The 27,618-nt window shown below is 38.3% G+C and overlaps 1 protein-coding gene across 2 annotated transcripts in view; it reads left to right on the top strand.

Moving 5' to 3' along the window:
• The first annotated feature begins 1,215 nt into the window (after positions 1–1,215).
• LOC310720811 (multiple epidermal growth factor-like domains protein 9) overlaps positions 1,216–27,618 on the top strand; it is a 103,861-nt gene continuing 77,458 nt past the window's right edge. The window contains exons 1-2 of one of the 2 annotated variants that reach the window (XM_083531906.1): positions 1,216–1,878; positions 16,769–16,967. In XM_083531906.1, coding sequence (XP_083388032.1) covers positions 1,410–1,878; positions 16,769–16,967 — 668 coding nt within the window. In that variant the 5' untranslated portion in view covers positions 1,216–1,409. Of the gene's footprint in view, positions 1,894–16,768; positions 16,968–27,618 lie in introns of both variants that reach the window. The other variant, XM_083531905.1, reaches the window with a different exon arrangement.

Genomic DNA, 27,618 nt, shown 5'->3' with positions numbered 1-27,618 from the left:
GATAGGCAGCTAGGCGATGCTAAGGCTTCACACCCAACATTCTGATCATTCTGATCAGAGCTTTAACCTTTGAGCAACCAATTATTTTAAAATAAGGATTTAGTATACTTATAGTTTCGTAAAGGTTAAGGGCACTGTACAGTGTGATCAGGGTGCAAGTAGGAACTCTGTCAAAACTAGCTATGGCAGCAGCATAACTTAAAAGGAGAGCCAGAAACTATCACAAATTGTGAATGATCTCTGGGAAAATAAACAGTCCACCACACCACAGTCATCAAAAAATGTGAGATGTGAACGTGTGAGTGCGGAGAGACGACAGCATCCAGATATTATAGTGATTGACAGTTTATCTTCACTTTGAGATCTTCTAACTGTGAACCATATGCCCCATAGCATATTATATGAGTTGCAACAATTCTACTGCCTTCACCACTTCACCTTTAAAACCTGCATATATATATATATATATATATATATATATATATATGTGTGTGTGTGTGTGTGTGTGTGTGTGTGTGTGTGTGTGTATATATATATATATATATATATATATATATATATATATATATATATATATATATATATATATGTATACACACACACACACACACACACACACACATATATATATATATATATATATATATATATATATATATATATATATATATTTATATATATATATGTGTGTGTGTGTGTGTGTGTGTGTGTGTGTGTGTGTGTGTGTGTGTGTGTGTGTGTGTATTATATATATATATATATATATATATATATATATATATATATATATATATATATATATATATATATATATATATACACACACACACACACACACACACACACACACACACACATATATATATATATATATATATATATATATATATATATATATATATATATATATATATATATATATATATATATATATGTGTGTGTGTGTGTGTGTGTGTGTGTGTGTGTATATATATATATAGTAGCAAAGGCATTTTGGAGGAGACTCCCATCAGGAGAAAAATGATGTGTCAAGGTGGTTCAGATTGGTTCAGTAACTTTGTAGTTATTTCTGGTTATTCTTTCCTTGTTGTAGCTTTTCTATTAAATACCGTTCATTCAGAAGAGCCGGGGTTTAGAGCCGCGTGTCGTGATTGGTCCAGAGGAACGTCAGTCTTGGAGAGGTCAGCGTGTGATTGGCTGATGGAGTGTTAGTAGTAGACGGACGCGAGCAGAAGTGTCAGTAGATAGTTGGAGTGGAACCGCAGGTCTGCTGGTGGACGACATAAAAAGTATAGACGTTCATCGTGACTAGGGACTGGGCTTTCACCAACTGGATTTACTTTGCAACCTTTATTTGTTGTTCCTTTTCACATGGGGAGCTGAAAAGCGTGCGCGGTGCATGTTGCAGAATGTTAGTTGTTCCGGTGTTTGAGTTCCTCTTGCTCGCGTGCGCGGCTCGCGGGTCTCGTGGGCTCGGCTCCCACGCCAGCCCGGACGTCGCGAGTAACGCGCGTGCTCTCTCGGATAACCAGCTGGAGGTGTTTGGTGCCACAACCAGCAGCCCGAACCATCTACCTGAGGAGAAGCTGTCACCGTTAACCTCAGCTCCATTCCTCACCACTCCAAAAGACAGGAGTACGACCGGTATAGTCACAACCACAGTGGGTTCTTCACCCAGAACAATGGCTCCAACACTTCTCAACTCGACAAAGCCTAACATTTCACTAACAACTACAGGAACTTCGAATAACACCAGTTCATCACCAACCATTACTTCAACAGCTACTACGGAATCCTCCACCACCACCATCATCACCACCACCTTCAGCCCCAACATCAGCAACACCACCACCACATCAGAACTTACCACCAAAAAAGGTAATCCATCCAAAGGTAACTATCCATAAACAAAAGCATTACTTATGTGGATACTGTCTGTTATTATTGTACTTAAATGTAAATGTGTTTACTAATAAACACGTGTTTATTAGTAAAGCTCAGGGCATGCACATGTGTAACAACTGCCAGTCCTTGGTTTTCCCACTCTGACCTTAGATCTCATCTCTGACATGTTTTTGTTCCTCCTGTATACTTCCTTCACACTATACTCAGCATTGCAGTGAGAATTATGTATGCAAGCATTTATACACTTCTGCAAATGTCCTACATGATGATTGTACGAACCAATAAAACGGACAGCACAAAGAACCCAAGGCACTACTAAAGAACCATTTCTCTTTTTTGATTCCTGTTCTTTATGATCGGGTTTTTTTTATTTGTTTTTTTTTTTTTTCTTGCATGCACTTCGAATGGTCTTCCATGTACTGACATGTCACGGCGACAGAACGCATTTCCACGTTGCATGTGGGAGAACCTGATGTGTTTTGTTTGTGTCGCGAGTCATTGATGGCTCAAAGCGAAAGAGCAAACAAAACCCAAAACTTGTATCCGCTTTGTCATGAAACACACCTTTATGTGCCCTCGCAGTGACCGTGATGTATTGGATAAGACAATAACAACAACAAAAAAAGCAGAACTGTGCCAGGGGGACTTTTTGCAACAATGTCCTATCTTTTTAAAGAAGAAAACTTATTAAGCTCCTTTTTTCTCATTTATTTGAAGCTCCAGGGGTTGATGAGGTTGAAGTGTATCCAAGATGACATTTGGTGGAAAATGGGGGGGGGGGGGTTGGACACACCAACTGAACACCAAAGTGCCTGGTGCATATGGTTGTGGGGCTTGAATTTGATCCACATGCAGAGTTTAGTGTTAATCACTAATTCGGAAAGCCGTTTGCACGCTATCCTTTTGTGTTCACAAGTATAAAGGAAATCACGTTTAAGGATGGCAGGTTTTTCAGGCTTTAATTAGTCATCTTATTTTGTTAGTGACTGTTGCTCATCGTGTTTTCCAATGTTTGCTGTTGATATTAGGTGTCACGCATATACTGATTAAACCTGATTTAGAGCGGGATCTGCGAGTAATGAATGTTCCGGATATTACAGCCAGATTACACACAGCCTTTGTTTTGTAAAAATGAGCTTGTTAAACTTAACCTAGTGAACTTCAAATCGCTCCATTTACTGGCTTATCTTGCACAAGCATACAGACTGTAGGCTAAAACACTCATTTAAAAGCTCCCCAAGCTGTAGGCGAGTTCAAGGAATATATTTACATCGTATTTACATGTTTTCATTTGACAGACGCTTTTATTCAAATCCGAAGCATCAAATGACATGTGCCATCAAGTGGCAAGTAAAGGAATTAACTAGTCAACGGTTTAGCAATGGAAATGGTCAGAGTAAGTCCTAATACTCACGAGTACCTGATCTGCCTTGAGCATTTAAACTACACACCATGCAGGGGCAAGGAAGCTTGGGGTAAGAGGTAATAGTAAAATGTACCCGACAGGAAAACAGATATACAGGTGCCCTTGAAAGAGCCGTCACTTGTATTCAGAATTATTTCTAACAAAATGAATAAATAGATTAATTAGCCACTAGTTTGTTTTAATCTAGTGCTATGAAATAGGTTAATTAGCGAAAGCACGGTATGCACATTATGGGATGTTACCAGATGACATTCATTATATGACCTTCATATGACCTTCATTTATATATAAACTGAAAAGGTGTCATTGCTTTTTTAGATTAGTAACATTTCAAATATTTCCCAGGAGAAAAGTGTCCATTTATATCCATGTAGGCTCTTTTGAGTGTTATCTGTCTGTCTGTCTGTCTGTCTGTCTGTCTGTCTGTCTGTCTGTCTGTCTGTCTGTCTAATAGAATAGAATAGAATAGAATAGAATAGAATGTTAAATTTGTTTGTGTGTAAATGACTTTATTGGATGCTCCACCTTTAATATGCACTGTGTAGTCTTCATCTTTTGAGACCAGACATTACTATTGGTTGTCTACCATCACGCTTGATGCATCATGTGGACTCGTTTGTGGTTGATTTCCTCTACAGAGCTTTAACCAAGGATGGATGCCAAGCCAGCAAACTGATTGGGTGGCTATTAGAGAAATGTTGTCCAGTTTTAAGGACCTGGGACCTGGATCAATTGCTGTGTTGCTTTATATTTCACTTGCTGATCAATCTTTAGAATCAGGAGCTGTGGTGGTCGATGGAGGTTGGGCTGGCTGGTCATCAGTCATTACTCTATATTTTTGCGAAGGTCCATCTTGATACCAGGAGTCTTAATTAATAATCATAAATTTGTCCTTTGAGTCCAAAGTTTTTTGCATTATACATTGTTTCCTATGAGTAATGTCTTTTTCTCTGTTTGAATTCTCTGTGCTTGGGCCAAACAAAACTGGAAACATTAATTGAATCACCGCCTGCAGTTGCCAGTGGGAAAAGCAAACATTATATCAGAGTGCTTTCGAAAGTGCTGCAACACCCTTTAAGCAATTATTTGGCTCCGATGGAATACATGCACAGAGCTATTATTAGAATTTATTTTAATTTTCTTCTCTTACTAGGGCAGAATGGCGAATATGACCGTCAGGATAACATGATCCAAAGTGTGATACGTATTGTCCCAATATTGTTGGGCACAGAGAGACATCTTTCATGTCTGTAAAGCACGTATGGAATAGTTATGAGATGTAACTTTGACACGATAACGCGGAGGTGCCTTTCAGTCTTAGACTTTTTGCAGTGTAATAAAACGATTGCATCAAGTCTTTCACACAGCTCCTATCCTTAAAGGTTTTATTTTTACAAAGAAAAAATCAAGTTTGAGCAATTTGCATCCATTCTAACTTCCGCCTAGTACTCTGTTATTTTGCTTTTTTGAAAGGAAGGTCGGTGCTAATCTGTTTCTTCAGCAGGCAGTGTAGCAGAGTCCCTGTGACAAGCTGGAAATTGTCCTCTCCTCAGTCTTCAGTCTCGCCGTCCAGCCGCTCTTTCCTGCCTTTGATTGCACCGATTTATAATGGATGAACCATTTAAGGCGCTTGTGACAAATGGGTCAATAAAGACAAAAGAGGAAGTCAGCTCGTTTCTGCTATTTGGAAAGACACTGCAGAAAGGACTTCATGTTCAGGGATGGACAGGTGGAGTTAAGCAGTGGTGAGAGCGAATCAAAAGAAATTGTCCTTGGAGGAAAGGTCAGTACACTCGAACAAGAAAGGATGCAGGACGCTAAAGGAGAATGCACTCATTTGATTTAACTTCAAGTTGCACTTTCAGTCAAATTGTAGACGAGGTCTAGAAAGGAAAATCTCTCCATCCTGAAGATTAGTTAACAGTGATTAGTGGACTGACTGCAATAGCCGTATTATACAATTATGCAATCGCCAAATATCATTTTTTTTTGTGGGCATGGAATGGAGTCAGCAGTTAAAATGGCAATGTAATGGGAATATGTTTTTAGGTCCATCCATCCATCCATCCATCCATCCACCCTAAACACTGTCCATTCACTCAGGGTTTCGAATAATGTTTGAGGCATTGTTGGAACTGGACTTTCACGTCATCATTTATTTACACTTTATTCATGTTTACATTTTGTAAATTATTTTATATATACAGTATATATGTATGTATGATCTGCTGTGGCGACCTCTAATGGGAGCAGCCGAAAGATGATTTTATTTTTTTGTACATCTTGTCCTATTTATAACTTTTATAGCAGCTAAGCATAAAAAATATTTTTTACAATCTACCAGTTTCATGGCTTTTCTGTCCCTTTTTTTTTTTTTTTAAATAACAAAAAAAGTCATTAAAGAATGCATTGAACAACCCCTCAATCTGGCTGTACTGTGCATATGATACTCTATACACTGACTCCCAGCACACATGTATGTATTTACATCTGTGGTTTTTGATAGATGATCATGGGAGTGCTGGCCTTGGATTGGCCTCTCACCGAGACGAACATTAAATAGAGGCGTTTCACTGGCCACAGTGTCTTGTTTACTTTCTTTCTCTTACTTTTATTTTCTCTTCCTCCCTGCGTCTTCTTTCTTATTCACGTCTATCCCTTTCCCTCCCTCTGAGATCTTGTTTTCTAAAGGGGAATTCAAGCAAACAAGCAAAATATGCTATAAACATTTTCTCTCATTACTGTATGATTATTGTACAGCTGTTATTTAGATGTGTTGTACGTTTTTACGATTTTATTGTTACTTCTTAATGATTGCTTTTTTTTTATATCCTGCACACAGATCATTAGACTTGCAGTTTATTGTTTGTGATTTGAGTTAATCTTCTGCGTGAATAGAAAATGGCAGCATGCCACAAACTCCTTCAGCGTTTTTCTCCACGTCTCTCAATTTATGGTGACATTTTCAAACCCATACACCGCCGTCCCAATCCCCCAGCTACTAAAGACAGGCTGGAAGAAAGAACCCTCTCTTCTTTTTTTTTTTTTTTACAACATAGGCTTCAGCACAAAGCACAATTTGGAAGCATAATTTGTTTCTAATCAAAAGCTAAATCTAAGAAAGTACCAGCCAAATTATAAATGCAGAACTGTAAAATATGGAGAAGGTTAAAAGGATGTATTAGAAATGTGATTCTTCTGGGACTTTTAGGTATGTTTTAGAGTAAGGGTGAAGTCTATGGTCATGTGACCTATTAATGGGACTTTCTAAGGTTTGTAATAAAGATAAAGGTTTGCTGAATGTTTTAGGGTGACAAAATTGCAAACATTACTTGCTTAACTGATTTTTACAGTAATGGGTTATCCCAAGTGAATGGATGATGAGTACAACAGATGTTCTCTTGCAATATTACTTAACAGGTGTATATCTGGAAATATCCTAAGAACAGTACTAAACATACATTTGCTGCATAAACCCAGTGTACAGCAATGTGTGTCTTTTTATATTGCATTACATTGGGCAAAGAATCTATCAGCATAAAATCCTAGTGATTCAAGATGATTTGTGACTCCATTGTTATCTCCTGCACCAAATTGAGTGTGTAGTGTAAATCTCCTGGCTATTTTGTGCATCATTCTCTAAAGGAGAAAGCGAGTCTCGAATTCTGAACAAAGCAGCAGCTCCAGTGTGAAACAGTAGCTTAAATGCAGCAACACAGCTTTCTCTTGCTTCAGCACTTTAGGGAATTTGTTTTGCAGCAATCCGAGCCGCTTCCATATATAGCGCATAGGAGACTTTGCCGTTGGAAAAATCCTGAAATAAAAAATGAGCCTAAATTGCAGAATGCTTTAACTATTAATCATTAATCATATGTGCACGTTTGAGGCTGCCAAAACATTGCAAAGTATCTGACAGCAAGTCTGGTGGTTTATTATTAGCATTCATTGTAGGGGAAAAAAAATTCACTTCAAGATTTATCATCATTCATTCTGCTCGTCTTATTTATTTATTTATTTATTTATTTATTTATTTATTTATTTATTTATTTATTTATATTTAACAGTCATCCATATTTACTGAGGTGTCCTATAATGTAACCCCATAAAAATAATTAATGGATTTTTTTGCTGTGCAATCAAGCAATAAACTCGTTTTTAGTTGTTGTTTTTTTTCTCTTTATGCAAATGATCTCTGGTGGCACTGTGGTGCAGCGAGTAGCGTCGTTGCTTCACGGCTCCAGGGTCTGATACCGAGATCAGGTTACTGATTGCGTGGAGTTTCTGAATGCGTTTTCTTTCGGGGTTCTCTGTTTTCCTCCCACCCGTGAAAGGATTAGTTATTCTAAAATTGCCAAGAGGTGATTGTGCGCACCCAATGATTCTAGGATTGGCTCCGGATCTATCAGGGATGAAGCAGTTATTAAAGATGAATCACTGACTGAATGATCATTTTCAAAAGTGAAAGCAGTTTAATGGCTGATTTTTATTTACAGGACTTCGAACTGTTTCCTCTAAATGAACTGGCTGGAATAATATGGCAGAGTTCCTGCATGCTCTCATGCATTATACAGTCATTTGGTAACTCGATTTCTCCATTTTAATCAATGATATTCCACAGTGCGACCATTACGGCTTTGCCAACATCGAACAACAGAAAAACAACAGGATTCAAATAATTCCGAAAGACTTACACTGGAGCATTTGGATGTGGATTAAAACATCCGTGCTTGATTGTTTTTCTGGGCATTGTGCCTGTATGCTGTGGCTGTGAGAGATTAAGTGTTTAAAAACCCCACCTATTTTTTTTTTCAAGGATTAATTTTCTCCCACGCACAGTATGTTATATTGTAGAAACTGATAGACACGTTGTTGTTTTTGTTGTTTTTTGCAGATTCAGAATCTGAATATGGATCCAGCCTGTAACAATCCAATTTAATAATGCCGAGTTGTTTGAGGCGCATGAGTTCTCTCCTCCTGCCTTCCTTTCCCTGTGTGCTCATTACCTAGTTCTCAGTTGGAAATCTAGACCAATGAGGTAACTGGGCAAGCAGAAATTTAATGAACTGATTATCATGACAAAAATAGGCCCTCAAGTATAATAACGGCCCTGACGCCAGACATGGACGTCTATTTTAGTGCTATTTTAGCGCAATAAATGTATGTTTTGGAGACGTATCATGTGTGTGAAACAGGAATTCTGTCAGCATATTAGGCTTATGAAGCAAGCATGCATGAGCGAGTATTCAGCTCATCAGACGGCCATTTGTGCCTGACGGGGTTTTGAATATCGTCTGCCATATGGAGTTGTTTCTTTAGCTTTGGTAGTTTAGTTTTCTGTCACACTACTGGCAATGCAGGGCGACGGGATGCCACATAGCCTGAGGGAATCATACACTGTTGTTGTATTATCAGACATTATCAGAACAAACATTTTCATGTCACAAAATCCAAGCAACTAAAGCTGACCCAGGGCTTTGGTCCTAGTATGAACATTATTCTGATGTCAGAATCCTTTTCTGAATCCAGAAGTGAGAAGTAATGAAGTACAAATACTTTGTTACTGTACTTCAGTAGATTTTTCTGGTGTAAGTACTTCACTATTTATTTTTCGGACAACATTTTACTTAAAGTTTTTTACACAGATATCTGAACTTTCTACTTCTTAGATTTTCAAACCAAACTCATTACTTTAGTTGATTATTATTTTTTTGCTTAGTTAATTTGGGGAAATCTTTTTTTCTTGTCATTGCCATGTTTTTAGCCCATCATCATTTCCTGTCTTTGCACGGTTTTTTTTTCTCTCTCAACCTACCACTGGTGTATCATTTCCTGGCTGCCATGCCCCACGTAGGCTAGTTCACGAAGTTAGCAACAAGAAGTCTGGGGTTTATGTGGATGAGACAGAGGGAGTCAGTGACGTAAACATGACTGAGAACAGAGACATTCCTGATCACTTGATCATCATCATCTTTTCCCTGTTTGTGTTCTATATAGTGGATGTTCAGCCTGGATACATTCATTAGGTAACATTTGAAATTTGTTTTGTATTAATATTAATATGATGTGAGGTTCAGTTACAAGCATGGCACTAAAACAGATAGTAGTAATGACTACTTTTTACTACTTGAGTAAAAAGTGTAGTCAGTACTTCAACTCTCACTAGAGTCTTTTAAAACATGAGTATTTGCACTTCTGCTTGAGTGAAGGATGTGTGCGTTTTGCCACCTCTGCCTGAATCTTACAATACATATTCTTTTTGAACATCTCATTACCCATTTAGTCCCCATTTGCCATTATAATAACCTTAACTCCTCTGGGAAGATCTTCCACTAGGTTTTGGAGTGTGCTTGTGATTATTTGTGCTCATTCAGCCACAAGGGCGTTAGTGTAGTCAGCTACTGATGTAGAAGGCCTAGGATGCAGTCAGTGTTGCAATTCATCCCAAAAGTGTTCATTAATGCTTGAGGTCAGAGCTCTAAAGCACTCAAGATCTTTCAATCCAGTGTTTCCCATATAATCATGGAGCTTGCTTTGTGCACATGGGCATTGTCATGCTGGAACAGATTGAAAGGAAAGGGAAAGGTCAGTGGCACCGCCTCCCCAGACATCCTGTACAGTGTTGTTCCTCCAGCTTTGTAGCAACAGTTAAGGGACTGCATATGCTGGAAAATACAGTCCAGATGAACCCCTTTGCCAAATTGGTTGATGAAATAAGCATACTATTTATTTTATAAACATATGATATGGAAGGCACTCGGGGTAAACCTTTCCCTTGACAAACGTTTTGGGTCTGCCTTCTTGTTTTTGGGGCAGGTTGTAAAAGTATACATTCTGGAGCACAGTTCATTGCGAGTACAGACATGTCTGAAAGTTGTCTGATGCATGAAGTATCAGTTAGGCTTGACCTGTGCATAATGATTTTTGTTGCCCCTGCTTGTGATTTTACTATTTTGAAAGCTGTAATGAGCCATTTAATAAACCAGAACTGAGAAAAGCTCCCATTTTGTGAAAGTCAAATGATACAAAAATCTATATAAATATTCTGAAAAAAATAACTGTTCATCTTGTGCTGAAAGTGCTTGCTTCAGCTGTAGATGTGCGAAAGTAAACTGTCACTACTTTGAAGTCTTCACTATCCGTCACCCTAGATTTTGAAAGTGGTAGGAAAATGTGCAGATGTTGACTGCCGATGGCTTCGTTCCACATGCATAGGGCTCTGGCAGGGTTCTCATCAATCTGAGCAAGTGTCGAACTCCCTTCTGTGTGTAATCTGACAGCACTGAGCTCTCCTGCAGCGAGACAGGTGACAAGTGTGAGACGAACAGAGTCTCTAGCAGAAGTCTCCAACTGCTTTATTTGTAGCTGTCACCAATCCCGGGCTGGAAACGGCCCACAAAAAGTCCAATCAGTAGAGCTCATCTGTGAAGTATGCACTTCAGCTGTTCATTTCAGAGCCATAATCATTTGGTAAACAGCCACAATCTCTAGTGTCTCAGGTGTAGACCAAGTCAAAATGCTCACCATGATTTTTTTTTTTTTCGCTCTTTTGCTCGGAGGCTCAGATGTCTTAATTTCCTCTGTTAACTGTGTGGACCAGTAACAGATACCCACCAAGCGGCTCAGATTCTGGTGAACGCTGTACATCATTTCCTACTCCGCTCTCTGCAGAGTCCTTGGAGGCTGCAGCCTGAATTTATTGGCTTGAATAAAGATTTGATCATATAAAAAAATTTCACAGTCCAAGTTCAAATTCAGCGATTTTAAAAGTCTTATTTTGTTCCAATTTGTTTTTATTCCAACCCAGTTTATCAGACAACAGCTACAAACAATGGAGGGTGTAACCTCCTCTCTATGAATCACATTTTTTTTTTTTTTTAAACTGCTGCTACGTCACTCTACCCGCTATCCTATCTACCCTTTACCTCTACCCTCTACATACACGGGCTCAAATGATTTGCTAGCGTCCCTCTGATTGATAGATGAAGGTCACTCCTTCCACCATTAGGATTAAACCAGCTGATCTTTAATCAGGCTTCTAATTATTTTTTTTTCGTCATATCTTTTTCAACATAAAATTTCATAATTTTTTGATTATTATGTAGATTTTTTTCGAGGCATTGAGTTGAATGTGGAATAAAATGCATGACATTTTTCAGAGAAAGTCATTTATTTTATCATATTAAACGCTATATTAGGCTATATTGGTATTTTTTTGTTAAATCTGTAATTATGTGTTCAGGCTCTGGGAAATCTGATCCTACAATTAAGGTGTTGAGGATTTAGTTATGCAGTTTATATAGTTTATTGCAGATATGTTCATATTGTAGTAAATCTACAGTGACATTTTTTGAGATCATTCTACTCAATAAATGTCAAAAATAAATAAATAAATAAATAAATAAAAGCCACATCCCTCCAGTGGAAGCTGGTGGATGGTATTATTACAGTGTGATGGTGCACGTCTCTCAGCTTTCCATTGTGTAATCTTATCTTTAGCAAGGTCACCTCTAGTCCACAAACATATCTGTCTCTCGCTCTTCCAGTGGGAACCGTACTCGGTGTGAGCTCCGTCTAAATATATCTCTTCACTCCATTTCTCTCCCTCCAGCAACGATTCTGAGCGTATAGTATAAAATTGTTTCGGTGACGGTTGACTGTAAAATAGCATCACGGTACAAAAGTGTGCAAAGTCAGCCTCTGTGCGTGGCGCTTGATTTGTATGTTCCGCAATAAAGCCATGCTAGCAGGAACTCGCAGTTTTCTAATGATAAATTATGCGGCAAAATCAGCAGCAGCCTCTCATCTCTGGAGGGTCGTTTCACTCGTGTGCTTTACTTTCTGACCTCCCAGCCAAGCACAACAATCCAGCGTAGGCAGTTTCCGAAAACCGTTCCAACACCGTTATGCCTGCCAGTGGCTTTCTTTCAGCATGTGTGCGCTGAGAATCTCGCTTCTCCCTACCCCGCATCTTCCCTCATTACTTAGCTCATGTTTAGTGCTCGCTCCTCCAGGAGGTATCACCTGCTCTATCTTTGGGGGACAAAGAAACATGCTGCAGTAATTTCTCCCCACATGACCACACAGCTCACAGCATGCGAGAGGAGGAAAAAGCAACACCATTAGCAAGTCACCAGTTTGGGCATTTCTACACTGTATGTGATATGGTGTTACTGTATTAGGTGTTTTACACTATCATTTTATCTTGTTGTGTTTGACTTCTTACATGTTCTTACCCTCATGAAAAGAAAATCTTCCAGCTTGTGCAATGTTTTTGCAGGACCCCAGGCTCACTGCACACCTCTAGCTCTTTCTCAGCCCTGACCCTGGCAAGCATTCATCTGTTTAGAGCACATTATTTGTTCATTCTGAATAATGTCCTATTTGGTTACATGCCTACACTAAACAGTTTATTATTACTGTACAATGTTTAATTGCACAGGGTTTCAGTAGTATATGTAGTATATTACTCTAGCAAAAATTCTGCTCAGCAAAATCAATTTAAAATACTGTGACTACACTATAGCCAGTATATACCTCCCCCCATAACACATGCGGCACCATGCATTATTGATAAACCACAACACATTACCTGCTTAGTGATGCCAGACTAAGCTGAGAAGTTATTCATCTGCTTCAAAACCAAGAATTTCTGTAAAAGTCATAATAAAAGGGTGAAACTTCTTCACTATACAGGTGAGAATTGTTACAACTGATAAGATTATACAACAAAAGAAAGAATTTCAGAGTTTAACAGGGAACCTGTGTAATTTAGTTTAGCAAAGATTCTGATTTAATAAGATGCGGCCTACTGAGTTTCTATATTTTCGATAGAGGAATAGAAAGTAAAAATAGTGTAAATGGGGACAAATGCAGTAAATAGTAACAGTGCATTGTTCAGAACAGTAGTGATGTATTGATCACTGAAACCAGGACTGTGAAATGGTTCCACAAGACCAATATCTTACACAGTGATGGGGGGGGCAGCTTGCAGGGTGTCAGGTGATGTTAAGAGATTTTCGAACACCAGCCAATCATTCCAGATTTATACTTACAGTGGGAGAAATAACTATTGATCGCCTTCTGATTTTGTAATTTTACCCCCTTTACAAATAAATGAACAGTCTAGAGTTTTTATGGTAGGTTTATTTCAACAGAAAGAGAACGAATATGAAAGAAATCCAGAAAAAAAATAGAAATTATTATACATAAATTATTTGGTATTTGATCAAGTGATCAAATACAAAATTTGATCCTCTACCAACCAACAAGAGTTCTGACTGACACCCAAATTAGTCCTGTACCTTTAAGAAAGAACTCCTAATATCAATTCATTATGTTTATAAAAATCTTCCATTCAAACCTGTCCACCACCATGGGAAAGACCAAAGAGGGACAAGACTGTAGACCTGCACAAGGCTGGAATGGGCTACAAAACGATCAGATTGGGAAGGGGATCAAATCCTTATTTCACTCGATCAAATACAAAATAATTAATATATAATATAAACAATTTTTGTTTTTCTGAATTTCCTTGATATTCTTTCTCTTTCGGTCAAAATTACCCGTTTCAATTTACAAAACACCAGGGGATCAAATAATTATTTCCTACACTGTACTTTAAACATATTGTAAGTTATACTATGCAGGGTTTCTGCATAAAACAGTTTGCCAAATCTGGATTTAACACTTTGTTTGTAGGAATATTAAGCCTTAATTTCAATTTGTGGGGATAAAAAAAAAAAAAAAAAAAGCTGAAACATGTATCGGTAAATTTTTATTTCCAGCCATTTCTTGCCTATTGTCATTTTTTAACGGAATAAACTATGTTGTGAAAGTAGCAGCTCATAGATTATTGTAAAATGTGGGGGAGAGAGGAACAGGCTACCAGTCGGTTTCTGTTAATATTGGAGAATTAAACCTGTCAGTCATTCTCGATGAATATTTGGTTGAGCCCATCTAGTTTTTTTTTTTTTTTCAAACCAGTGTACTCCAGTATTCAAATATGGAGCTCCTGCACAAAATGTGTGAAGAATAGCAAGCTGAAATGTAATAATTTATGAATTAAATTGGTTATCGGGACAGGAAATAATTCCCATTAGTCAATAATTAAAGAATAAGAAGAGTTTATCCTCAGTTTTCAGTTACTGATAACAACTCTGTGCTTTAACCTAATTGTTGCAGGAGTTCAGGATTCTGAGCACCCAGTTTGGAACAATATGCTACTCTTCATGTTTTTTAAATGAGTACAATTCTGCTTTCCACTCCGTGTCAACATGCCTTAGGAAATAGAAACCCCCAGCCAGCAACAAAATGCCCCACCAACAGAGAATAGTCATTAACATTTGATGACATTCTTAGCTCTTCTCTTTGCTTGACAGAATATTTCTTTCCTACAACAGTGCAGAGGGTTATTATTTATGAATTTTTTAAATAGATGAGCTTTCCTGCTGCTGTCAGTCTAGCCACTGTGCACCATGTGGATGAGACTGTTGCGATTTTGCTGCAGGAAGTGACATGAGATGAACAGGCAAGACATCCTCCTGACGCTGCTTTTAAATGCTGTAGTTTGAATTGGTGTTTTAACAGTTTTTCTGGTTAGAAAGAACACTTTCTATTTACATTTATGCCATTTGGCAGACACTCATATCCGGTGTGTCCTATCTGGTCATACAGCTGAGCAGCTATGGGGTTAAGGGCCTTTCTCAAGGGCCCAGGAGTGGCAGCTTGGTGTGACTGGGATTTGAGCTCAAGACCTTTTGGATTCAAAGTCCAATGCTTTAACCACTAAGCTTCCACCTCCCAGCACACTTTTTTTTTTTCCTTCCTCAACATTCAGCACGTTGTGTGTTCTGAGATGCTTTTCTTCACACCACATTTGTAAAAAAGTGGTTATTTGGATTACTGTAGACTTTGTCAGTTTGAACTACTGTTCTTTCTCTCTAATGAGCAACATGAAGCTGCTGCTCACTGGGCGTTTGTTTGTTTGTTTTTTGCACCAATTTGTGTGAACTCTACAGACTGTTGTCGATGAATAATCTATGAAACGCTCAATCCAGCGCATCCTGCACCATCATAACATGCCATGCTCGAAGATCCCATTCTGTTATTTCAATCTGCAGTTTTGTGTCTCATCATCACACAGGCATTTGTCAGGGTTAAGTTCTTTTACAATACGCAGCATGAAGCAGCACTCCTATTACTTGTGGACTTGTGACTAGAAATGACTAGCAGGTCTCAGGGATGAAGCAGCACATAATGGAATGAGACAGTTCATGCAGAATACAGTGTGATAAATGTGAATGGCCAAAAAAAACCCCAATTTTTGAAAAAATAAGATTGTAACTTTAGGATTGAGGAAGTGCAATGTGGGAGATTATTACAGAATTCTGTATATATATGAATATCAAGTGTCAAATCTCCCCAGTGCGCTTTCCTTTTTGTTCTCAGGTAAGAAACAGCTGTAGTCATTTAGTCATTATCTGGAAGTCTGTAACCGACAGAAAGCCGTTTTCTTTCGCCAGCTTTCTGTAACACTTTATTTTTTTTCTTTCAATTGCGAAACCGCTGAACACAACCCAGCTGGAGTCAGCTAGCAAAAACATGTAATGAACGTAATCTTTCTGAATTGTCTTCCACGTCAAAGATTTGTCGATAAAAGGAGTTTGTTTTTTTTGTGTGTTTTTTTTCACTCTTCTGGAGGCAACAGTGTGACCGCTGAGAAGAACGAGTCGGCAGATATTTTTCAATAGTTGCCGACTGGCTTTTGGTCCTCGTATCCTTTCATCTTTTACTTTTTGTGGATTTGACTTTTTTTAAGACTTTTATCATACAGTAGGGGTTTGTCTGATAATCCCTCATTTAATTTTTTCTTTCTCTCTTTTTTTTTTTTCCAATGCCTTTTTTTTTTTTTTTTTCTGTTTCTCTCTGTTTCTACTGTTTTTTTTTTTTGCTGTCTATCTATTTTGTCTCTTTATTGCTGTCTCTGTCTTCCTGTCATGGTCTCTATCTACCATCTCCATCCTTCCATCTCGGTCTATGTCTGTCTTTCTCTGATTCTCTGTGTTTTTCTGTGTCTTTGATTCTCTCCATCTGCCACTTTCTTCTCTCTCTCTCATCTGTTTTTTATCTTTTGTCTCTGTAATTCTACTCTGTCTATTTTATTTCTCTCTGTCACTGATTCTGTCCTCCTCTTTCATCTGTCTATGTCTATCGTTGTCTGATTCTCTGTGTGACTATCTGTGTTTTATCTTTTGTCTTGCTGTATCTCTCTCTCTCCTCTACATTCTCTACCTGGCTCTCTCTTTATCTCTTTATTGCTGTCTCTGTCTTCCACACTCTTTTATCTCTCTGCCTATGCCTGTCTTTCTCGGATTCTCTATGTTTTCTCTTTTAATTTGATTCTCTTCATCTGTCACTTTCTCTTTCTCTGTCTCTTAGGCCCTCAGTGTAACTGCAGCACAAACGGCTCAGTGGACCCTGACAGCTGTGACCCGCTCACCGGCGGCTGTAAGTGTTTGCGTGGCTATTCCGGACTCCATTGTGAGCAGTGTTACACCGGCTATTTCAGAAACCACACAGGTGCCTGCCAGCCGTGTGACTGTGACTCATCCGGAGCAGCGGGGCTGCAGTGCAATAGGTACGTGAGTGTTTTCTTTCTTTTTCTTTTTTTTTTTTTTTCTCTCCTTCTCTTCCACAGAGCACTTTTCCAGTCGGTAGTGCCAGATTCCCTCAAGCTAACCGATACATCTTGCAGAGCAGCTGCCAAAAATTGTTGTTGACTTGAAAAAAGTTTTCAAGTTAAAAACAAAAATGCTCATTTGCATACATGATGTTTACCCTTGGAGGAGTCATAAGTGGAAAAAGTACAAAAGGTGAAGCAGGCTATTATCATTAGTAGATCGTTAAATATGTCTGAGTTTGTCATGTAGCATTGTGCTTCTCACTGATATCAAGTGATGTCATTGTGTCTGTGCTTCAGAAAGAAGATTCCTATTCAGATATAGTTATAAAATCAACTGCATTAACACGAGGTGGATCAAAAAGTTTCGAGCTTTGTTTACAAGACGATATTTTATTTATTGATGTTTACACGCTATCACCTTTTAAAATAGTCCCTCTTACGATGAAGAGAGCTATCGTAAAAATATTTAACAACGATGTGCGATACGTTGGACACACAGCTGGGAAGAGTATATCTCTTGCTCTGTGAGATGCCCCACTTCTGCTAGCAGTCAATGAAGTAAAGTATGTCTCAGTGTGTACATTTTTCCTGTTTAAATGGTTTAAAACGGTTTCAAACAGCAATTTTAGTGATAAAAGCATGTCTTCCAAGTGTCCAAGTATGTCTCCTGCCTTTAGTGAAAAAAATAAGAGGAAAGCCATCGGGATTAGAGCAGAAAATCTAAATTATAAATCAGCATGAAGCAGGAAATGCTGTCACAATATTTTTTACTTACGATTGGGTCGTCGTAACGTCTCTCCATCGTAAGTAGAGGGCAACCTGTACAGCGCTCCCAGTTTTCCTGCCACTTCTGGGAATGTGGCATGGAAGTCTTCTTTTCAAAGCGCGACAATCACCTTCAGCGATTGCGCCGGATCTCTGCAATGCTGTCAAAAAACAGCGACATTGAGATGGATCTTTTATTTTTAGCAAATTTGAGGATTAGGGTGGGTGCAGAAGTGAGATCATTTTGTTTCCGGTGAGAAACTCCTGAGAGGTGAGGTAACTGTATCCTCAGCAGATGCGTTAACACCCATGGTCAGAATACCACCAGTTGCACAGCTTCTGTTGTACACAGGACGATGTCTTTTAAAGGTTGGTGATCCCTGTGACTGTGCGGCCACGTGCTGTCATCTGTTGGTGTGTTACAAAAAAATAGTCTTAACTTTTTGATACCACCACGTATATCGGTGGCTCATCCTGCCTCCTAGCTGTGTTCACAAGCTAAACCATGAGAAAAAAATGCAAACATTGCTAATAATAGCAAAGGTTTGTTCGATGTTTAGTTGGTTAGTTAGTTGATCTGTACCTACCCACTCTATAGTAACCTATATACCAACTGGGATATAAAGAGCTGGTGTACTTTTGAGCTCTTGAACACTTTTAGGCACTCTGTAACATGTAACGGGGTTGTTTATGAGTATAAATATATACCTGGAAAAACTAGATGCAGTAATTTTTTTTGCCACTTAAAGGCGAATCAGCAGTTCTATGGAATTAAACATAAATCTCTCCGCTTTGTCAAAGCAATGTTGATTCCTTTCCAAGGAACTGAAGATAACATTCCTGTCACCGACACATTCATGTAAAGCTTAAGATTTGATCTCAGATATGGCAGTCACAGTAGAAAAGTCCCATCAAGTGGCGTAAATGAAACAACAACATGCACTGATTTAACACAGTGACATTCCTTTAAAAAGGTCTCGTCATTAAGTCATGTTCATGTAGTAGTTCTTTTTTCAACGTCAATGAGCTGCAAGTGAGTGAGTTTACAAGCTGTCACGAATCATGTTTTTCTGCATTCGTGTTCCGACACTATTTGTCGTCGTCATCAGAACGGTCACATGCAAAAATAGGGCCTGTGCTGTTTTTCACCGATCAAAAGAGCATACCTGTTGTCATGCTGCATCTTTTATGTCTTTGATAGTTCCAGCCAACTGAAGTTATGGCAGGAAATTGACTCATGAGTCATTCATTTGAGAATCGTATCATATCTGCCTCTGACCGACAGTGAAGGTTTGATGCCAGTGCTTACCTTTGTACCTCCAAGATGTGGGTTTTTGGTTCAGGCCTCATCATTAACAAAGTTATTTCTACCACAGATCTGTTTTAATGCACAGACATACTGTGTATAACTTCTGTACAGTTGTACATACAATGTACATATTGTAAATTTATATACCGATCATTCTTTATATATGTTGTGCCTTACATCGATCTGCCCTAACAATATTTAACGTGTATATATACCTTTTACTTAGTGTACTCAGCTTTTGCACATTTTTTTTAACTGCCTTAGACTTTATATTTACTTGTACTTTCTCAACAGTCTGCTCATTTTTCACTGCCATAACCTTATAACTATTAACTTGTTGAACTTTTGCAACAGTGTCTGCACTTCTTTTACTGCTATAGCCTTTTTATTTATTTGCTGTACTTTTTTTTTTAAATGTACATTTTTATTGCTGAAATTGCATGTCTTAGAAAACTAAACCCATTTAGTGCATTTAATTGCCATTTTACATCATTACACATTACATGGCCACGTAGAGTAAGTTATAAGAAACTATTCTCATAACTTGAAACTCATAATTATTCTCACTCATGTATTTATCTATTAAATCTCGCATAGCATCGCGATGTGGTTTTCTTGTCTCCGGGAAAAACCGCTTGAAACTTTCCACGCACTAAATCAGTGTATTTATCGCCATCTTTAAAAACATGCTCCACTACCTGGTCTACTTTTTTCTCCGTTCCTTCATTTTTCATTTTGCAGCGCCTCCTGTGTTTACCTGTTTAGAGCGCTTCAGAGATAAGCAGGCATTGCGTCAGTTATTGTGGTCCGTGGGAAACACAGTGCTTCGTGTTTAGTTAAATAGACTAAACGAAGCACTGAGGCAAAAAAATATATTTTTGTAATCGAATACTTGCGTTACTTGAGGAATTGTTACAGCCTTTCTTGCATGTTTATCTCCACTTGTCAGTTTGCACAATTGCTATTATTTGCATTTCTGATTGATGCTAAACTGTATTTCGTTGCTATGTGTCTGTACTATGCAATGACAATACATTTGTTTCTATCTATCTATTAAGGCTTGGCGGGTTCCACCATTATACGCCTTCACTCATCATTAGGCATGGTCGACTTCTTTACCGGAATATACCCTGGCAATGGTGGACACACTCTGACCCTTTACTAGTACACTTTCCCCAAGTTTTGCTTCATTAAGTCTTAATTATTTAATGGTACACCTAATAACATGTTCCTTTTAGATAAAGGGCACAGCCAGCATATTTAGTCACAGTCTGCTCACTGAGGACCTTGTTACATTGCAAGCTAAAGAATAATTTTTAAAAATCTTAGCGTACTGTACATACCATCAGAGCCAATACATTACGCACATGCTGGAAAGGGACCATAAATATATATTGGCTAATTATTTACGCTCACTGTGCCATAGACAGGCGATAATATTCAAGCCGCTCATCCAAGACTCTTCTAATCTTGGCAGCCACAAGACTGTTGCATTCTGCAAAATAATCGCATTATATTCACAGACCTGACAACATTTTTTGCAGTAAGTCCAGCAGCACTGACATAACCACAGTTGTAGTTCATTATTTACGTGTAAGTGCACAGTGTTTTATTGCGCACAGGATTGCATACGTAAACTTAGCACGTAATATCTGTAAAATATCATTCAGAAAATCACAAATGCCAAATTGCCAAAATGTCAGATGAAACTGGCGACTAGAGCCTGTTCCTTTTCTCTGTGCTACTGAATGTCAATTATTATAGATATCATAACTGACACGTGATTAACAGTTAAGTGAAAAGTATCATGGGTACAAAAAGTAATGAATTAACCCATAAATTGCTGTTATTTTGACTTTATAATGCAAAACTAGGCACAGTTAAATATAGTGTAATGACTTGGTATTATCTAACTAGGTGATTAACTGCTTGAAAGAAGCTGCCAAAATAAAATCCTGCCTTACACACTTTACGCCTGTGCTCCACAACCACGAGAGAGCAACTACCAGCAACACCAAGGATTTGTCGCTCACCAGTGTAAAAGTATTAAGCAGAAACTTGCCTGCCAAACCAGGTTCTTTAAAAGCCATGCATGTTTTTTTTAATTACTGTTTAATAAATAAAAAATAAGTCAATTTAAAACTAATGTGGTGGGATTTTAAGACATTTCCTCTGTTCACTTCTTTATGCATGTGTTGCACATATGCAGACCGAGGCTGAAGTTAGCTTTGCTCTGATGTGCCAGGACAGTGTAAGTAATTATAGCCTGGAAGCAGCAGACCGCCTGCAGTTGGAAACCCCAGTCTAGCGAGCCTCTGCCACTCACTTCTGTTTGAATTGGAGATCGCACAAAGCATGCAGCCGCCTCAGTTTGACTCCAAGCATCGGCTCAGCTCTCCCTTTCTCCCGCTGAGCATCAGAAGGAAGTCGCAGCCAAAAATTAAACAGTCATGATAAACTGTCATCCACTGACACTTTCCATGGTTTTTTGTTCTACTCAATTGGAAATGTTAGTTCCTAAGTTATTTTTATTGGAATTCTTTTGGTAAGCGGCTTGACTATACAGCGGTGGCAGGCCATGCATCTAACATATAGGCCTCCAGTGGTGTCCAACCTGAATCAATCAATCAGTTAATACCAACCTTATGATGCCACAACGATAGAAACGTAGATCTGTATTATACGCAAATGCAATATAACAGCGCTGCATCAAAGACTGGTGCCTCATGCAGTGAGAATGAATGCATTACTAAATCAAGAAACGCAATAAGTCTCCTTTCACTGCAGCCACAGCTGCACCCCCTCACATACATCATTGCTAACAGAAGTATCAATATTAAGCTCATAACATGGCCCCAGTTTTTCTGTACATTTTTGCATTACAGTTTTTCCTGGGGATTTGAAATTAAGGAAAGTTGTGTGTTTTTGTCCAAATTCTGCAAAAAAAGAAAACACAAAAGTATAAATAGTTCATGAAAAAGCTTAACTTTTTTGAACTGTTTTGGCTGACCGTTCCTCATGAAGTCCAACTTTTTAATTTTTTTTATTAAAATAAGTCTTGTGAATGATCTTGTATAAGTAAACCTGCGACCAAATCAATTTATTTTCTGGTCAGCCATTGTGAAATGAAAAGACTGTGTAGTTTGCAGCAGATGCAGGTTGCGAGTCTGACTAGCACATGCTCTCCAATACCGTAACCATAACATAATACCATAACGTAAACTATGAGAAACACTATGAAATAAAGAAAAATTGACTATTGGAGAAATTCAATACTCAATCATGGACAAACATTTTATATACAGTACAGACCAAAAGTTTGGACACACCTTCTCATTCAAAGAGTTTTCTTTATTTTCATGACTATGAAAATTGTAGATTCACACTGAAGGCATCAAAACTATGAATTAACACATGTGGAATTATATATGGAATGATATACATAACAAAAAAAAGTGTGAAACAACTGAAAAATGTCATTCTAGGTTCTTCAAAGTAGCCACCTTTTGCTTTGATTACTGCTTTGCACACTCTTGGCATTCTCTTGATGAGCTTCAAGAGGTAGTCACCTGAAATGGTCTTCCAACAGTCTTGAAGGAGTTCCCCGAGAGATGCTTGGCACTTGTTGGCCCTTTTGCCTTCACTCTGCGGTCCAGCTCACCCCTAAACCATCTCGATTGGGTTCAGGTCCGGTGACTGTGGAGGCCAGGTCATCTGGCGCAGCACCCAATCACTCTCCTTCTTGGTCAAATAGCCCTTGATGCCTTCAGTGTGACTCTACAATTTTCATAGTCATGAAAATAAAGAAAACTCTTTGAATGAGAAGGTGTGTCCAAACTTTTGGTCTGTACTGTATATTCAAATATTTAATCCCGATTAATCGCACGATTGTCATGAGGTAAACTGTGTTTAATCGCATCGTGATCGCATATATGGTGTTTTTAAATTGCATAAATCATCAGGACACCAAACGGAACTTTTGCTATGTTTCCATTTTGCCATGTTTTAATTGTCTGATGTGTGAACCATTGTGGATTTTGTCCTATCATATGTGTATATATAGCCCTAATATACACATTAATGTATGTGTATATGTATCTAAATGTGTATGTTTATGTATGACAGCCTGCCACTGCTATACAGTATTAAAATGTGACTTCACTATGCAGCATAAACATAGATAGGCAAATGAAATACAAATTGAAGTGTAGATGTAAGAGTTTATTTATTTTTTTTATTTTCTCTGGCAAGAAGAGTAGAAACAATACATTTGGTCAGTGGTTGCATTTAAGAGATTGGAGGACCTAGGTTAGGACCTTTGCCCTGCATGAGTATTTTTGTTGCTTACCAGCAGTAGCTGTCAGTTTGCTGAAGCTATAGAGTATGGCTTACTCTATACGGTATGTGTATATGTGTAAGCATGTACTTGGCTAAAGCACATTATAGTCTCTTGTAAAATGCCATTAATATTTCCCTGCTGTAGCATTATGGTATTTGCATTATGTCTCAATATATGGCGGCCTTTTCAAAACACAAACGAATTATGCTATATTGGCAACATTACATCGCCCCACTCAGGTTTCTTACCCCAGTGTTTTTTATTCCTTGTGTGTTCAGCTATAACTTCCCAAAAACTTCAGAAACCCCCTCCCTCTTGCTCCTTGTAAATCACACTACCTCGACCTCCTGTTTCTGCACTGAAAATGATCTGGATCTGATCTGTTCCTGTTGTTTCATTGGTACTTTTGGGGATGCTCCCGGCAAGTTCATAACTTAATCATACATAATTGCTGTAAAGCGCAAACATGGTGCTGACTTGCTGGTCAGAACATGCCAATTTTAGGTAATCAGTTCTTTATACTGGCATCCTAGTTATTAAAAAAATGTTGTGTACAGTGTGGGAAATAATTATTCGATCCCCTGCTGATTTTGTGAGTTTACCCCCTTATAAAGAAATAAACAGTCTAGACGTTTCATGGCAACGGAATATATATTTTTAAAAATCCAGAAAAAAACATTAAAGAAAGGTTATAAATTTAATTGTATTTGATCCCGTCCCAACCAGCAAGAATCCTGACCACCACACACCCAAGTTAGTCCTGTACTTTTTAAGAAAGAACTTCTAATATTAACTCATTGTGTATAAAAGACACCAGTCACAGAATCAACCTCTTCCATTCATACTGTTTTCATACTGTAAAATATCGTCTGTAATATTTTTGACTAGGCTATAAATTCTGTGTCAATTTTAAACTGTCTGTTTAAAGAAGTGTCAAGATCAGTAATGGTTCATAGTGTCAGGTCATATTTGGACATAAAGCTCTATTCATTAGGACTAAAAGAGCAAAGCGGGCCCGGGAGAGGCGCACTCTTTCAAACAGGACTGAATGTTGACGGCTCATGAGTAATGCGTGATCCTGACTGATAGCCCCTTCTGCTTTGTAACCCCTATGCCACCTTTCTTCATGCTCAAATATATACACCGGAACCTGACATGGATCCCATTACCATTAACAGCCAAATTATATAGTTATTTTGTGTTGTTTAATCTTGTTTTAGTTTGTTCTAGCCATCTGCTGTGGCGCAGTTGTGAGAATGACAGTGTCCTACATGTAGCCTTGCTTAGAAAGGACAAGTCAAAGCAAAGAAACTCAAGCTGCCGTACAGGAAAGACTGCAACCCTATCGCATTTACACAGCAGCAGAAGTAATACTGCAGTAGAGAGAGTAAGTTGAGCTGTGTGCTTCAGAAACATACTGTTATATAAGAAAGAAAAGTGATGACAATTTTCTTTGGTGGCAGAAGCCTTTAGTACAGATGCTGTGGAAATTGATAGTCTGATTTCGCTATTTGAGATTTTCTCCGGATCCGATGAAGCACCACAAATCTGTGGTGTGCAAAAATCATATTTCTGCAAGCTCTCCTTAATGTGTTTTTTTTTTTTTTTTCTTATATGGTTGTACGTTGAATGGTTTTTTATCACAAATGCATTGACCCGTCACTGCGCTTTCAGTTTTGAGAAAATAAGCTACTGAGATATTTAATTTCCCCAACAATGCTGTAGTAATAATTCACAGTCAGCAACATGCCATCACAGGCATCATCACATCCCAACATTAGGAACAATAGAAGCCTAGAGATTTGGGTGGGAAGGTAGTGGCTTAGGACAGCTGATTTGCAAATCTGTGTCGTACCCCAGTTGTAAAATTGTTGAAGGTGAAAAGATAAAAATAGCTGGCGAGTGGCGGTTTAATGTGTTCCAAACTCCATGCCAAGCAATATGTTGTGAGATTACAACAGAGCAACCCGTCTGGCTTCATTTGGTATTTATGCTGCTTTTGGAAATCGGAATGATGCCATTTTTTAACATCTTAAAGACCATTTACTGATGCCACCTCCCGCATGTCCATCTTTGTTCGCAACAATCTAGCTTGGACACTGTGATGAGCAGTGGAATATTATTAATCCTCAAATCAGGGAAGATTCCATTGTCAGTGTTGTAGGTTTGTAGCAGGTAAGAAGTGCTGATTTCACATGATGAACAGTTTGCTGTTAATGTAAGCAGCCAACTTGATCACTTGTTGTACCCTGGGTTTGAGGACATAAGCCCGAATAGGAATTCCAATTTGAGTTGTTTCCTTTTTGTAGTCAGATGAAACTACAGGTTAAGGAAAAGCACAGAACGAGGTTGTGTTGTTTGTTTGACAGACTACATGGTAATGCTTATTCTCATGCTGCTCAGTAAAAGCAACATTTGCACCAACAGCAACTGATTTATTTGTGGCTTTAGAGTTGTAAATTCTTGGGCCATGTGTCAAACTACTACTATTTGATGTGATTCATGGTGTTTCTCAGTCAGCCTTGAATTCTCATTGACTATGTATGTCTTTGAATTTGCAGATGTTGGATTAATCTGCAAGGTGATGATGGATGCAGCAAAATCTATATTATGTAACAATCTCCTTTCAGCGTAGCTCACAGTCATGTTTCCTGGTCCAAATTACAGAATGTTCTTCTTCCAGTGTAGCCCTGTCGTGTTTCCTGGTCCAAATCACAGAATGTTCTTCTTGCAGTGTAGCTCAGTCGTGTTTCCTGGTGAAATTTACAGAACGTTCTTCTTTTAGCAAAGCTTGTTTCCTAGTCCATTTTAAGGAGCGTTCTTTCAGCGTAGCTCACAGTTGCATTTCCTGTTCCATATTTCAGAACATTCTTCCAGCAAATTACAGAATGTTGTTCTTCCAGTGTGTTGTTCTTCCTGGTCCATATTACAGAATGTTTTTCTTTCAGCAAAGCTTGCAATTGCATATTCTGGTCCAGATTTCGGGAAAAAGTTGTTCCTCTTGCATAGCTCGCAATCATGTTTCCTTGTCCATATTATAGAACGTTCTTTTCGAACAAAGCTCTCAATCGTGTTTCCTGGTCCATTTAACAGAACGTTTTTCTTCCAGCATAGCTTGTTTCCTAGTCAATTTTGAGAAATGTTTTTCTTCCAGCATAGCTCGCAATGTCGTATTCTGGTCCAGATAACGGAAAGCTGTTCTTCCAGCATAGCTCGCAAACGTTTTTCCCAGTGCAGTCACGTTAGCTTTTATAAACCATGTTATTGTTGCATTCTTTTGAAAGAATGAATTTGAACAATTAGATTGTTAAAGCTGTCACTGCAGCAGTTTTGCCGAAGAGCTGAAAATCCCCCTAGAACTGCTGAGTTAATCCTAGGAAATCTGACTTGTACCCTGATGCAGTCAAGTGTCACTATACCACGGAATATTAATGCTCATCAGATTCCATATTCACATACAGCTCATGTTTATTCCAGGAGAGTGTATAGCTCCTGCCTGCTGTACTGCCAGCATGCTACCAAAGCAGGTAGAAGTAGGTTTTCTTGACACATAGTGAATGCAAATCTATTTTAGGTGGGAATCTGCAGCGCTCGTTTAACTGACGACAGCCTTAGCAATTCCTAGCAGAGGATGATGGGCACTGGTAAAACTGTGAATTATTCTTAGTCAGCAGGTAAACCCTTATTTTACATCTGAATATACAGCAAATATTAAAATTGTCCAACTAAACTGTAGGTCAGCTCTAGATGATTACTTGCAGCTAGCCTTCGAGTTTTAGATTTAATAGTTAAATTTGATATTTCTCTGAGAATATAAAATTAGCCAGAGTTTTTATTTTATTTTTTTTATAAATAAAGCAAGAAATCCTTTTCAATTTTTAGCAACTGTACAGTGTCTTCGCATCACTGCTCTACGTATTTAGCCAAGCTCTCTAAAACTAGCCTGCCTTGCTTTTAACAATTAAAACACCATATGTATTGAATAATATATTGGAATTGAAAGGAAGGAGCTCTAAAGTAGATCACTATGAAGTCAAAGTTCTACTCATTATTGACTTTTGCAACAGAAAATGTTGTATTTTGCATGTATATTTAAACGCTGTGATTATGTAAGTACACAGACTTTCTGTCTAAGCCACAAACACAGTGTGCAGTGTTTTTATACACTTTCCGTTTGTTATATTTCGCAATTA

Source organism: Silurus aristotelis (assembly GCF_946808225.1).
Source record: "Silurus aristotelis genome assembly, chromosome: 26".
NCBI classification, from domain to species: domain Eukaryota; kingdom Metazoa; phylum Chordata; class Actinopteri; order Siluriformes; family Siluridae; genus Silurus; species Silurus aristotelis.
Note: the sequence above shows the minus strand (reverse complement) of the source record. Positions and strands in the feature narration are given on the sequence as shown.